The sequence below is a fragment of the Caretta caretta genome, chromosome 2 (genome assembly GCF_965140235.1).
Source record: "Caretta caretta isolate rCarCar2 chromosome 2, rCarCar1.hap1, whole genome shotgun sequence".
Taxonomy (NCBI): domain Eukaryota; kingdom Metazoa; phylum Chordata; order Testudines; family Cheloniidae; genus Caretta; species Caretta caretta.
In genome coordinates this window covers 53,811,675-53,826,163 of record NC_134207.1, presented here as the reverse complement: position 1 = coordinate 53,826,163, position 14,489 = coordinate 53,811,675, and the positions used below count along the sequence as shown (strand labels likewise).

General features: G+C 44.7%; 1 protein-coding gene across 1 annotated transcript in view; it reads right to left on the bottom strand.

Annotated features, from left to right (window-relative positions):
* Positions 1-1,928: 1,928 nt before the first annotated feature.
* The window catches only part of IL7 (interleukin 7), a 22,358-nt gene continuing 9,797 nt past the window's right edge, over positions 1,929-14,489 (bottom strand). The window contains 3 exon segments of the mRNA XM_048841020.2: positions 1,929-6,675; positions 6,796-6,941; positions 9,383-9,538. Coding sequence (XP_048696977.2) covers positions 6,522-6,675; positions 6,796-6,941; positions 9,383-9,538 — 456 coding nt within the window. The 3' untranslated portion in view covers positions 1,929-6,521.

Below are 14,489 nucleotides of genomic sequence, written 5' to 3'. Positions count from 1 at the left end.
CACACCTCAAATCTCTACAATTAACAGCTTGGGCCACAGGACTTTGATGGAAGAGTTTCAGCAAATTCTTATTAATGCTAGAAAACACTCAACTAGAAGGTGTTATGTCTCAAATGGAAAAGATTTACTATATTGGCAGGAAATAGGAATGAAAATCCAGTCTCAGCCCTGATTCAAATGATCTTAGAATATCTATTACACTTTTAAAAAGAGGGTCTATCTGAGTCATCTATTAGAATACACTTAGTGGCTATTTCATCGGTACACATGCAGCCTAGAGACAAACCCATTTTATCATATAACATGGTAAAGAAAATTTTGAAGGGTCTATTGAATCTTTATCCACCCACTAGAGATCCTGTCCCTTTGTGGAATTTAAATTTAGTATTGACTCAGTTAATTTCTGCCCCTTATGAGTCATTATGAGATTGCTCCCTTTTTCACCTTTCAGTAAAAACAGCTTTCATTTTGGCAATCAATTCTGCTAGAAGAATATGTGAGTTGCATGCATTAATGGATGATCCTCCCTATGCTATTTTTCATAGATACAAGATGGTCCTTAGGTCATGTCCCAGATTAATTCAAAAGGTTGTTTCCAATTTTCATGTAAATCAATATATAAACCTGTATTTTTCCCAAAACCTCATATACATAAGCGAGATGCTAAATCGCATTCCTTATATGAAAAAGAGTTCTCTCATATTACCTGGATATAATGAAGGTCTTCAGATGTTCTTCTAAATTGTCTCTTTATTGGTTCTTCAAAGAGTAGGGCCCTTTCAGCTCAGTCACTATCTAGATGGGTCAGACTTGGTATTGAGGAGTGTTAAAGGTGAACTTCACTTTCCCTTCCTTCTTCTCTTAGAGCTTACAGTACTGGGGGGTGGCCATATCTACAGCATTTCGCAGACATGTTCCTATTGTGTTTTGCAAGGCCATTACATGGGCTCAATATGTACTAGATTTAGAATTTGTGTCCAGTGCTTGTTTTGGTAGGGCAGTACTTCAATGGTTGTTAAATGAGGGCTTCACCCCTCCTTCCTTATAAAGGTACTGCTCGCCAAACTTTCCCAAGAATAGGAATATTCAGACGGCACTGGAAGAAGAAATGGAGGTTACTTGTAACTGGAGTACTTGGAGATGCACTCTGCACATTCACACTCCCTGCCCGCATTCCCTGCTTCTGCAGAGTCCTAATTGTATCTTTACTTGGTATTCTGCATTAGCATTTGGAAGGAACTGAGGCAGCAATGGCACCAATGCCTCTCCTGTAGCCACATCCCAGCTCTGATGCGAACTCGAGGGACAGAAAGTGAGGGGCAAGGTTTCTCTAATAGGCACTGTTACTAGAAGGTTCCACCATCCTTGCTGCACTGGATCGGCACATCCCCAAGAATATGAATATACAGAGTGCATCTTGAAGAACTCCAGTTACTAGTAACAGGTTTCAGAATGGTAGCCGTGTTAGTGTGTATCAGCAAAAAGAATGAGGAGTACTTATGGCACCTTAGAGACTAACAAATTTATTTGGGCATAAGCTTTCATGGGCTAAAACCCACTTCTCTAAGGTGCCACAAGTTACTAGTAAGTACCTTCCATTTCCTATGACCACCCTTACGCTGGATCAGGCTGTAGATGTGATATATCTTGATTTTAATAAGGCTTTTGACACAATTCTACAACATATTCAAAAGGAAACTTGGGAAATGTGGTCTAGATTAAATTACTATGCTATATACTCAGTGCTTATCAGTGATTCATTGTCAAGCTGGGAGGGTGTATCTAATGGGTCACGCACAGGTCAGTCCTGGGTCTGACACTATTCAATATTTTCATTAATGACTTGGATAATGGAGTGGAGAATATGCTTATAAAATTTACAGATGAAACCAAGTTGCGAGGAGTTGTAAGGACTTTGGAGGAGAGGATTAAAATACAAAACAATTTTAATAAATCAGATGGTCTAAAATCAACAAGATGAAATTAAATTAAGTGAAAGGAAGGAAAAATCAAAAGCATATATACAGAATGGGGAACAACTTTCTAGGCAGTAGTACTGCTGAAAAGGATCAGGGATTATAGTGGATCACAAATTGAATATGAGTCAATAATATGCTGTTGCTAAAAAGGCTAATATCATTCTGAGGTGTATTAACAGGAATGTCTTATATAGGACACAGGAGATAATTCTCCTGCACTACTTAGCTGTAAGTTTTGATTTCCAAATAGTTCTCGGTTTACAACAGCTTAATTTATAGAGCACTATGATGATTCATACTTCCTGCAATAGGCTATGAAGGCAATGTTGCCAATTATTGCCTGTATTCTGTATACATTGGCCAGATGGAAAGATTATGCTTTGGTGAAGCTGGCGCCATGGAATCCCTTCTTAGACACTCTGCAACCCTGAAAGAGTAGGAATATCTTACAAAGCAATCAGAATAGTCCAAATTTTGCAAGTCAGTGAAGGCTCATGCAGTTTTATGGAAGTACCAGCTCTTAGTCACATATTGTGGCCTGTTTAATTTTTAAAGGTGAGTTTGTAGGTGACTTATTTTTATTACATAATGAACACCCAAAAAACCTACAGTAGAAGAAGGTTAAGATTCTGAAGGCAAGCACTCAAAAGTTAAGAAATTCTGGAATGTGCATCTTTAATTCCACAGGCATATGCATTATATTTGTGTTTAATGACATGATCACACACTATTTTTTCCATGGGACCCCTGCTCATCAATGAATGAGTAGTTCTTCAATATTTTATGTTTATCTGCCTATTTCAAAGTGTGCCCCCAGGCTTTATTTTACTGCCACCATCCCAATGCTGCCCTGAATACAGCATTATTCACTTCTTCAGGGACATTTCCATCGTCCTCTTGAAATAGGAACCGAATGCTTCACATACAATAATGAATTTGTCTTCACATCTCCTCTGTAAGATTTGGTAAGGGTATTATATCCCCATTTTATAGCTGCATAACTGAGATAAATTAAGGCCAACTGTCCACTAATTTGGGATGCCCAATTTGTGGGAGACAGGGTCTAATTTTTCAAAGCCCTTAGCATTTGTATAGCACATTACATGTTCAAAGCACGGCTCCAACTGACTTCAGTTGCAATAGTGTGTGTACTTCAGCAGTTCTGTAAGTCAGATGCTAGGTGGACCCTTAAAATGAGAAACACAACTAATGGCCAGCTGTAAAAATGTTGGTTTACTGACTTGTCCAGCATCACACAGGAACTCTGTGGCAGAGGCAGGTGTGGTGTTCAGATTGAAAATCACTCTGAGCCAAGGAATCTGACAGTGTTTCCACTTCATTCGGTGTCTGACTTCTAACTGACCAGCATTGCACATGAGCCTTCTGCATAACACAACTTGTTCCAGTTGGCTCTTGCCAAACCCTCTTAAAGGTACACTTCCCCACAACAGGGATAGAATCCAGTTCTCCAGGGTGGCATTCAATTTCTATTACCATACGACTATCCTTTCTCTTTTTACAGTCACCTGCTTTCTTCACTACGTACCTTCCAACTTCTGCAACAAATGAGGCAGAGGCCCTACAGACAACAGCCTTTTTCATTACACAACCCTGATTTGTTCCTAGAGCACTGTTTATCCTGTGCACTGAATGAGGCAGGGGTCCTGTGGAAAAATGTGTAATCATGTAATTAAAGACTGCATCATAATGCATATGCATAAGAAGGCTGAATTAATGTGCTCAGTCCCTGCATTCCTGGGCTGGAGCGTGCTCAGTGCAGATTGATTTTCTGAGACTTTACCTGCCAAGTCTCTAATTAGGATGTGTAACCTGGAATATTTGAAGGCTTATATCTTGGATCCAATTTTCACAAGCATAGCAAAAGGCACAACTCTTGACAGCAGGGTGACCCACTTTGCCAAATTTCAAGCCCTTAAGAGCATAAGGGCTCCCATACTGGGTCAGATCAATGATCCATCCAGCTCAGTATCCTATCTCTGAGAATAGCCGCTACCAGAGCTTCAAGGGGAGTGTAAAGAACAGGGCAGCTGGAGTGATCCACCCTGTCTTCCCCTTCCAGCTTCTGGAAGTCAGAGGTTTAGGATTGCCCTGAGCATAGGGTTACACCCCTGACCATCTTGGCTAATAGCAATTGATGGACCTATCTTCCATGAATTTATTTAGTTCTTTTTTGAACCTAGTTATACTGTTAGCCATCACAACACCCAATGGCAATGAGTTCCACGGGTTAATTGTGCATTGTGTGAAAAATACTTCCTCTTGTTTGTATTAAACCTGCTGCTTATTAATTTCATTGGGTGACCCATGGTTTTTGTATTGTGGAAAAGAATAAATAATACTTTTCTCTGCACCATTCATGATTTTATAGACTTCTATCATATCTCCTCTTAGTTGGGTGAACAGCCCTACACTTTTTAGTCTCTCCTTAGCTGGAAGCTGTTCCATACCTTTGATCATGTTTGTTGCCTTTCTCTGAAACTTCTCCAGTTCCACTGTATCCTTTATGGGATAGGGTGACCAGAAATGGACACAGTATTCAATGTGCGGGCACACCATGAGTTGTGGCATTATGCCATATAGTAGCATATATGTGCCATATAGTGGCATTATGATATTTTGTCTTATTTTCTATCCCTTTCTTAACAGTTCCTAACATTCTTGCTCTGGCGCATGGAATGCTAGAGTTTCTCAATGGAAAAGTTGCAATAATTTTTTTGAACAAGGGCAAAACAATGTAGGCTTCCCTAATCTTGTTCCTTGAAATAACTCAAGCTTCCAATAAATAAATATTAGCCTGAGATAGACACCTTACATTGAAAATTTCAGCCTGAACAATGTGGAAAAGTTATAAGCAACTGAAAACAGGATCTTATAGTGGGAAGTATGTGATGGGGTGTGCACCCTACATCAGTCCTGAAGAAACTGAATTAGGTGAGGGGGCCCAATCAGTCAGTTAAGCTGCAAATAGGGGAGATTTAGTTTGTGAGGAGGCCACTAATTCGAATGAAACTCACCTGTAAGGGAATAGGTGGGGCTTCTATAAAGTCAAGAAACTGACAACGGTGTGGGAGACTGCATGGAGGAAGCCTGTAGTCGCTCTCTCTGAGGTTTAGTGAAGTGGGGAGGATAGGAACCCTCTGAGAAAGGATTTACTTAGTAGGCCTAAGAGAAAGGGGTCTGGAGAATGAAAAGCTTGGGAAAAGAACAGTAGGAAGTAGTCCAGGGGTGAGAGTAGTAAGGTTGGTGTAGCCAATTAACTGCTTGCTACAGGGCCCTGGGCTGGAACCCAGCATACAGGGTGGGCCAGGGTTCCCCTCATATCGATTGGTAGAGCGGTGTTGCTTGGGGCAGTGAATGGGAAGACTGCCTGAGTCACTGCAGGACTGACATAGTCAGGGTAGTGGGCATGTGGACTGCCTGATGCTGCATGTGCAGAGACTTGGAAAGACTTCCTCTGAAGGGGAAATCGCAGTGTGGCTTGGCTGGAGGGCTGAGTCACAAAGCAGCCATGGTGTGACTCCATCAGTGGGAGGAGAACAGCAATGGTGGAAGAGAAGAAAAGGGGCACTGAACCAGGCGGAGCGAATTGCCAGAAGGAGGTGCCACACAACACTGAGTAGAACACATGTGACAGTCAGTTAACCTTAACTACAGGTGGCATTATCAGCTCTGTCTATGATATTCTCATATACCAAAAAACTAGAACAGAAGCAATGATACCAAAAGAGACACCATTTTGTTAGATATATTACAAGTGGGTTTTGTTACAAAAGGAGTAGTAATATCTAAGTAAGAAATTGTGAGGTATAAGCAACTAATAAATATTTATAAATTCATCAAAAATTAAATATGGACATATAATTAGTAAAATGCCAATATATTATTCTCTGAAAATACTCATACATATCTTAAGTCATGTCTGTTTTATGTTAAATACACTATGTAAAATATATACACTAAAGTCATCACAATTAATGTAAGCTATTCTAACTATTCCTGCAGCTAACTGTGATTACCAAATCCACAAAGCTAGTATTTTCTCCAGTTAGCTGATCTTCCTCATGTTCAGGAGCTACCCTTTTCTGTATCCACAGGCCTTACTGTGTCTTGCCTCTAGCTACTTCAGCAGCATCTGTGCTAGATCCCTCCAAAACTGATACCTCTCCCTAGGCTGAGTAAAAATAATTCATTCCCATACCTTTCCTGTGGCAGAGACCTGGTTTCATTTTTTTGGCCTTAAAAGCAGCTTGCAGATCCCATCAGATACCAGTACTTCAAATATTATTGCATCAGCAGAACTGGCTCAGGAGCCATTCTTAACTAGCATAACTGTTAATTTTGATCCATGATGTGGCTACATAAAACATCCTATTAATTTGACATTTTTCTTTCCTTGCAGTTTCCAAGGCAGTAGGCATCGCAGCAGGCATCTAAAAAGTTTCTTCTCACCTTAAAGTCATATAAAGGTACTCAAAAAACATGACCAAGTACTTGTAGATAGCTACAGAGTCTAAGTACTTTTCATTGTGTGAAGGTGGGGCTACAGCATTCTATTCTGTTTGTCTTTGCTTCCAATTGTGTTGTTAGCTTCCACCTCTTGTACTTCAGCAGTTCAATTTGTTGGTTTCCAATGGCTTTGTCCCCAGGAACAAGGCATAGGATCGTCTCATCAGGACTTTGGCAAAAAGTATTTACGTAAGCAGACAGATACACTTGAAGAATGCATGTAAAGTGCAAAGGTATCTAGCAATGGCACTTTGAAAAAACAGAAAGGACTGCATCTTAAGTTTTTTACCTAGCAATATCTTTTTCAAACTTATTCCAGCAGGATCTGAGACTAGATATAGTTTCCTTTAGTTCACATAATTCTTGGCAACATTTTTTCTTGGGGCCTTGTGCCCCTGTTGTGTCTTTGCTGGTTTGTGTAACCAATATGCAAACCTGTAAAAGAACAGTTTTTACATTGTTAATCGAGATGAGCTTATGTTCCTTTCTGCAGAGAAATACTTTAAAACATAAAACAATCAATAAATATAATTAACCTAACTGAGCCAGAACACTGGGCTACTCACAATAAGGCCATAGAATCTTAGTCACTTGTGATCACAACCAGATCAAACCACTAGAGTAGGGCTGGGCAAACTTTTTTTGGCCTGAGGGCCACACTGGGGTTGTGAAACCGTATGGAGGGCCGAGTAGGGAAGGCTGTGCCTCCATATACAGCCTGGCTCCCCGCCCCCTCCCACTTCCCGCCCCCTGACTGCCCCCCCTCAGAACCCCCAACCAGTCCAACCCCCCTGCTCCTTGTCCCCTGACCACCCCCTCCCTGAACCCCCTGCCTCTAACCGTCCCCCCAGGACCCCACCCCCTATCCAACCCCTTCTCCCTGTCTTCCCCCTCCCGGGACCCTGCCACCCCTAACCGCCCCCCCGGGACCCCACCCCTTATCCAACCCCCCCTGCTCCCTGTCCCCTGACTGCCCCAACCCCTATCCACACCCCTGCCCCTGACAGGCCCCCCGGGACTCCCATGCCTATCCAACCCCCCTGTTCCCCATCCCCTGACCACCCCTCCCCCCCACCTCCACAGAACCTCCACCCCATCCAACCGCTCCCTGTCCCCTAGCACCCCCTGCCCCTTATCCAACCGTCCGCCGCTTACCATGCCGCTCAGATAGGCAGGACTGGAAGCTGCGCCACCCAGCCGGAGCCAGCCGCGCTGCCCACACAGCGAGCGGAGGCTGCAAGGCAGGGGGGACAGTGGGGGAGGGGCGGGGCAGGACGGTCCCACAGGCCGGATGTGGCCCATGGGCCGTAGTTTGCCCACCTCTGCACTAGAGGCACAGTGGCTCTTTACACCAAACCAGAAAACTCAGTTTTGACTCCGAAGAAAGCAAGCCACCTGCTGAACTACCAGCACACCTTCCTGTAGCATCCAGTGGTGCTCTGAAGGGTTCACATGCAAGTACTGAACTGGCCTAATCCTTGGTTAGTTAATGCGTATAAAAACCCCAAATCCAATTAGAGCAAAAGCTTTGTTATCCGGCATGTTGGGGGAATAGGGGGGTGCCAGTTAATCAAATATGCCGGTTAACTAAGAGTTATACATTACCAATTGTAGGGAGATGGGGTGTGGAAGGAGATATGGGCTCTGGGCTGGCAGTGTGGGGTCAGAAATTAGGGGTTCAGGGTGTGGGAGGGAGAGCCAGGCTGAGGACTGGGTGTGCGAAGGGATGAGGGCTCTGGTTGGGGGTGCAGGCTCTGGGGTGGGGCCAGGGCTGAGGGGTTTGGGCTGCAGGAGGGGGCTCCGGCTGGGGCTATGGGGTTCGGAGTGTGGGACGGGATGTGGGTGGAAGAGGGGGTTGGGGTGGGGGGGGCACGGGCTCTGGGAGGGAGTTTGGGTGCGGGAGGGAGCTCAGGGCAGGAGGTTGGGGCACGAGAGGGGTTTCAGGGTGTCAGACCTGTCCTGCACTCACCTGGGGCGGCTCCCCACAAGAGGCGACATGATGTACCTGCTGCTCCTAGGCAGAGGCACGGCTGGGCGGCTATGGTAAGCACTAACGCTTTTCAAAATAAGTACTGTGATAATATTTTTGAACCATAATTTTTCAGTTTCACCCTTTAATAGTACAGTAAAAGCTGAGCTATCTGGGACTTTACCCACCAGAAAGCTCTATAGATGTCTGATTGTCACTGAAAGTCTGGTTGGCATGGGGCCGTCAGGCTCCCTACCTGGCTCCGTGTAGCTCCCCGGAAGCAGCAACATGATATCCCTGCTGCTCCTAGGTGGAGGAATGGTCACAGGGACTCCGTGCGCTGCCTCCACCCACAGGCGCCGCCCCCACAGCTCCTATTGGCTGCAGTTCCCAGCCAGTGGGAGCTGTGGAGCCAGCGAGGGGGCCAGGGGCAGCGCACGGAACCCCTGTGACCATTCCTCCACCTAGGAGCAGCAGGGATATCATGTCGCTGCTTCCAGGGAGCTACACGGAGCCAGGTAGGGAGCCTGACGGCCCCGCACCAACCGGACTTTCAATGACGATCGGAAATCTATAGAGCTTTCTGGTGGGTAAAGTGCCAGATAGTACAGTAAAAGCTGAGCTATTAAAGGGTGAAACTGAAAAATTAAGGTTCAAAAATATTATCACAGTACTTATTTTGAAAAGCGTTAGTGCTTACCACAGAATCTTTCCATAGACGTCAATGGGCTTTACATCAGAGCCTTAAACTCTGTATCAAGGGGCATACTATATAGGATGAGTTTTATAACGTTTCATTTTGGTTGATGGTAGTAACCTTCTATTCTGAAGAGCCTTAGAGAGCAATGTACTTTCTTTTTTAGATAAAAATATGCAAGATAATTTATAGGCTTTCCCAACAACTTACCTTTCTATTTTTGCTCCCCCTATCACATCTGCACTGTAGAATTTCTAATGTCATACATGAAACCACAGCAGTTTGCCATCTGAAATCTTTGTTGATCTTTTGTTTATTAAAGAATTTAAGCAAGTCACATGCCATATTCTGTAATGACCTTATTTCCTATGAAGAAAGAAATAAAGAAAAGAAGCCTTGAGTTTGAGTTCCCTTAGATTTTACAGTTTCAGTAGGCATTAGCTTGTTTAGCTTGTTATGCTGTTCTCTTCCAATATATCATGTGACTAACCTGACTAAATTTTCAGATTCTTGTAGTGTATGAAGCATTACTAGATGTGTTGAATTCAGTCTGCAATTACAACTGACACTGGTGGGTTTTGACCTTGTCTAAAGCAAACTAATATATCAAATTTTAAAAAGTGATTCTGTGGTTATGACAATTACCTATGTGTGAATTTATAAATATTAGTATGTATAGTAATGAGATTTTCCCCCTACCCCCCATTAACAACTTTGGCTTCTACATGGGGACAATGTCTGCCACATTATTTTACAAATACTTCTTACTAGAAAGTGCAGATTATTTTGTAAAAGATGTCTTACATACATAGACTTAAAGATCAATATCTGAAGTGAAGGTTTAGTTGTATTGGTAACACCAGAAAAAATTCTGGTAGGAAAATAAAACAAAGCATTTGAAAGATTAACGTTTACTTGTTAGCTAACTGACACAAAGACGGCATCCTGTTCTTCATTCCATATTGAATGAAAATATTTTTTAAAAATCAGTATTTTGATAAGTGAATATAATCTCTGTAGTATGAGATATTGACTTCTTTGGATACAGAATTACTATTTAAAGATTCAAATAAAATCAAGTAATTATGTGCAGTATGCATAAATTTTAGGCCCAGAAAAGATTAAAAGGAAATTATTTTATTAGCTTTTAGGAGCCCACTATGCTTGACTCTGTACAAACATGGAAAGAAAGATGGTCTCTGACTCAAAGAGTTTATAAGCTAAATATAAGAAACTGATGGAGACAGACTGACAGGGATGGGAGGAGGAGTATAAGGAAACAATGAGACAATATTGGTCAATATGATAGGCTGTGGCCTCAGCACACCAGCAGTCTAACCATTGCAAGTTTTAAAATGAACAGTTCTATAATACAAATTCTGAATACCAGGACTTGCTGTGATTACAACATAACAGTACCCATCAACGGAATTTGTCACACAGGGATTGGATTATACAGAAAAGAAATCAACAACACACAAGGCAAGTAAACTCTGGGGGGAAAAATGTACTAACCTTTCTGGAACTGTTATTCTTCGAGATGTGTTGCACATGTCCATTCCAATGTAGATGTGTGTGCACCCCGAGCACAGCTGCCAGAAATTTTTCCCTCAGTGGTATCCATCGGGTCAGCTCTGGTGTGTTCTAGGGCCATGTGTCCTTTGGTATATAGGGCACTGCCAACCCCATACCTCCTCAGTTCCTTCTTTCCAGCCAACTCTGATAAGATGGGTAGGAGGGTGGGTCTTGGAATGGACATGTGTAACACCTCTTGAACAAGTTACAGAAAGGTTTTCTTTTTTGAGTGATTGCACATGTCCATTCCAACGTAGGAGATTCCCTAGCAGTTGTACAGGTGTCCCTAGCCTCTGTTTGCTGGAAGCTGGGAATGGGCGACAGGGAACGGATCACATGATGATTACCTATTCTGTTCATCCCTCTGGGGCACCTGGCATATGCCACTGTCAGAAGACAGGATACTGGGCTTTCTTATGCTCTTCTGTAGGTGGACAGCTCAGAGTTTACTGACATGCTGACTGCAACTCAGCTTGGCTAAATCCAGCATTGTCCCTAGCCTGCTGAGTGACGGCATAATGAGAAGCAAATGTGTGCACCAACAACCAAGTTGCTGCGCTAAAAATGTCGTGAATAAGGACCTGTCCTCAAAACGCTGCTGAAGACCCTTTGTGTCCTTGTTGAATGAGTGGTTAGGATGGGAACACCTGCTAGTTTGTTACACATGTGATCCATAATGTCATCCATACATGACATGATCCATAATGAAATTATCTGAGCTGAGATGGAGAGACCTTTCATCCCGTTTGCAACCGCTACAAACATCTAGGTGGATTTCCGAAACTGTTTGGTCCTTTCTATGTAGAAAGCTAGTGCATACCTAACATCTAATGAGTGGAGCCTTTGCTCTTCCCTGTTTGTATGTGGCTTTGGATAGAAAACCAGTAGGAAGATAGCTTGATTGCTATGGACCCGGGAGACCACCTTTTGGAGAAGAGCAGGGTGAGGACACAACTGCACCTTATCCTTAAAGAACACTGTGTACAGCGGCTCCAAAGTGAGGGCACAGATCTCTGAAACTCTTCTGGTTGAAGTAATGGCCACTAAGAAGGTCACCTTCCAGGAGAGGTACAGTAACAAGCAAGTTGCCAGTGGCTTGAACGGGGGACCTATAAGCTTTCATAAGACAAGGCTGAGGTCTCGGGGGAGGGGGCACTGGTTGTTGCACCTGAGGGTACAACCTCTCAAAGCCCTTAAGGAAATGGTTAGAAAGATGGATCGGTCACCCAAGGGTGAAAAGCAGAGATTGCTGCCAGGCGGACTCTAATCGATGCCACGCTTAAACTCTAATCGACTGCAGTTTCAAGTGCAGTAAGTACTCTAGAATGAACGGCAGTGACAATCACATAGGCGAGACACCCTTCTAGGAAGACCAAATAGCAAACCACTTCCATTCTGCCAGGTAAGTCACTCGGTGGAAGGCTTTCTGCTTCCTAGTACAACCTCAAGGACCTGCTTCAAGCAGGCTAGTTCTGTGGGGGTTAGCCATGGAGCATCCAGGTCATCAGGTGGAGGGACCCAAGGTTCAGGTGGAGCAGATGACCGTGGTCCTGAGAGATCAGGTCTGGATGTAGAAGTAGTGGGATTGGTGACGCCACTGAGAGTCCAGCAGAGAGGCAAACCAATGCGGGCAGGGCCAAGCCGGAGCTATCAGAATGACCTGCACTTGGTCCCGCTTGATTTTCAACAGGACCTTGTGCACAAGTGGAATAGGAGGGAAAGCACAGAACAGGTGACCTGTCCGTGGAAGAAGGAAAGCATCTGAAAGTGACTCGGGGCTGTGACGCAAAAGGGAGCAGAACTGGTGACACTTCCTGTTGTGCTTTGTAGCAAACAGATCTACCTGGGGAGTTCCCCACTGCTAGAAAATGACCCCAACATCTAGGCAAGGGATCACTCATGGTGATCAGACAAGGATCTGTTGAGGTGATCTACCAGCTCGTTTTGTGCTCCTGGTAGGTAGGAGGCTTCAAGATTAATCAAGTAGGTTATACAAAAATCCCACAACTGAACTGCCTCCCAACACGGGGGGGAGGAAGGCATAGAACATGCCCACCATGTTGTCTGTTAGAACCAACGCATTTTTGCCTGTAACATGAGGCAGGAATGCCCGACAAGCCACAAGGACTGCCCTGAGCTCCCTGATGTTGATGTGCAGAAAGAGCTCTTCTGGGGACCACAGGCCTTGAGTTCTCAGGGGACCCAAGTGAGTTCCCCAGCCCAGTGCTGATGATTCTGTGGCCAGGGATAGTGATGGATGGGGCCATGAAAATGAGATGCCCTTGCAAACCACCAGTGGGTCCTGCCACCGATCGAGCGAGTTGAGAACCAGGCGAGGAATTGTAAGGATCATATCCAGATGATGGCAGTTTGGTGAGTTCACCGAGGCCAGCTATGTTGGGAGAGGTCTGAGGTGTAGTCTCGCGTACGCACTACATAACTACATGTGGCCATATGACAACTCTGACAAACACAGATCAGATAAACTCTATTCTCTGAAATGGGGTAAGGTTGGATCTCTGTGTATTTATAAGCAGACCCAGGTCCTGGAAAGTCAACTGGATGAGGTGGATGCTGGACTCCTCCTGAGCCCTGGTTTGGCCTCTGACCAGCCAGTCAATGAGCTAAAGATACACCTGCACCCCTTGGATCCTCAAGAAGGCTGCTACTACTGCCATGCACTTTGTAAAAACTTGTGGGGTAGCTGACAGGCTGAACGGGAGAACTGCAAACGATCCACTACCAACCTGAGGAACCTCCTATGTCCCTGAAAAATTGGTGCGTGAAAATAGGCATCTCTCAAATCAAAGGCGATGTACCAATCCCCTAGATCCAGGGAGGGGATGGACTCCAAGGAGACCATACAGAACTTTAGCTTCTTGAGATAACTTTTAACTGGCGCACGTCCAGGATAGGTCTGAGACCCCCCCATGTTTTTTCTGAATCCCAAAAGCAGGGAGTAGAACCCCCAACCCTTAAATTCTGTGGAACCTCTTCCATGGCTCCCACCTATAGAAGCGACTGCACCTCTTGGGCCAGAAGTTGCTTGTGAGAGGAGTCCCTGAAGAGGGATGGGGAGAGGGGTGAGGTGGGAGGGAAGAACTGAATTGAAGAGTATATCCCACTTCTATTGTGCTCAGTACCCAGTGGTCTGTAGTAATATGGGACCATTGCCTGGAGGAAGTGGGACAAGCAGTCCGCAAACAAAGGATAGGTTGGATCCAAAGTTTCTGTGACTGGTATGGTGTCCTTAAGTGCCACATCAAAAGGCCTACTTAGAGCCCCCTGAATATCTGGGAGGAGCGGGCACTGATGTTGAGGAGGACTGGGGTGAAGGCCTCTGCCTGAAGCCTTTACTCCTCTTTCTCTGAGAGTTCTGCGGGGCAGGCAGAGGGAAGAACCAGGAGGAATGTTGGGGCCTATTATGCTTCTCAAAGACACCAGGAGTGTAGAAGCCCAGGGACTTCAGAGTATCCCTGGAGTCCTTGAGGTCATGAAGCTTGAAGTCTGTCTGCTTTGAGAAGAGCGAAGTGCCCTCAAAGGGAAGGTCCTAGAGGGTCTACTGAACCTCATGTGGGAGGCCTGAGACTTGGAGCCAGGAACCCCTACACATGACCACTGTGGAGGCCATGGACCTGGTCTCTGAATCCTCAGCATCCAGGGCCACTTGTAAGGAAGCCCTTGCTATGAACTTCCCTTCCTCCACCAAAGAGGAGAATTCCCATTTGGTCTCTTGGGGCAT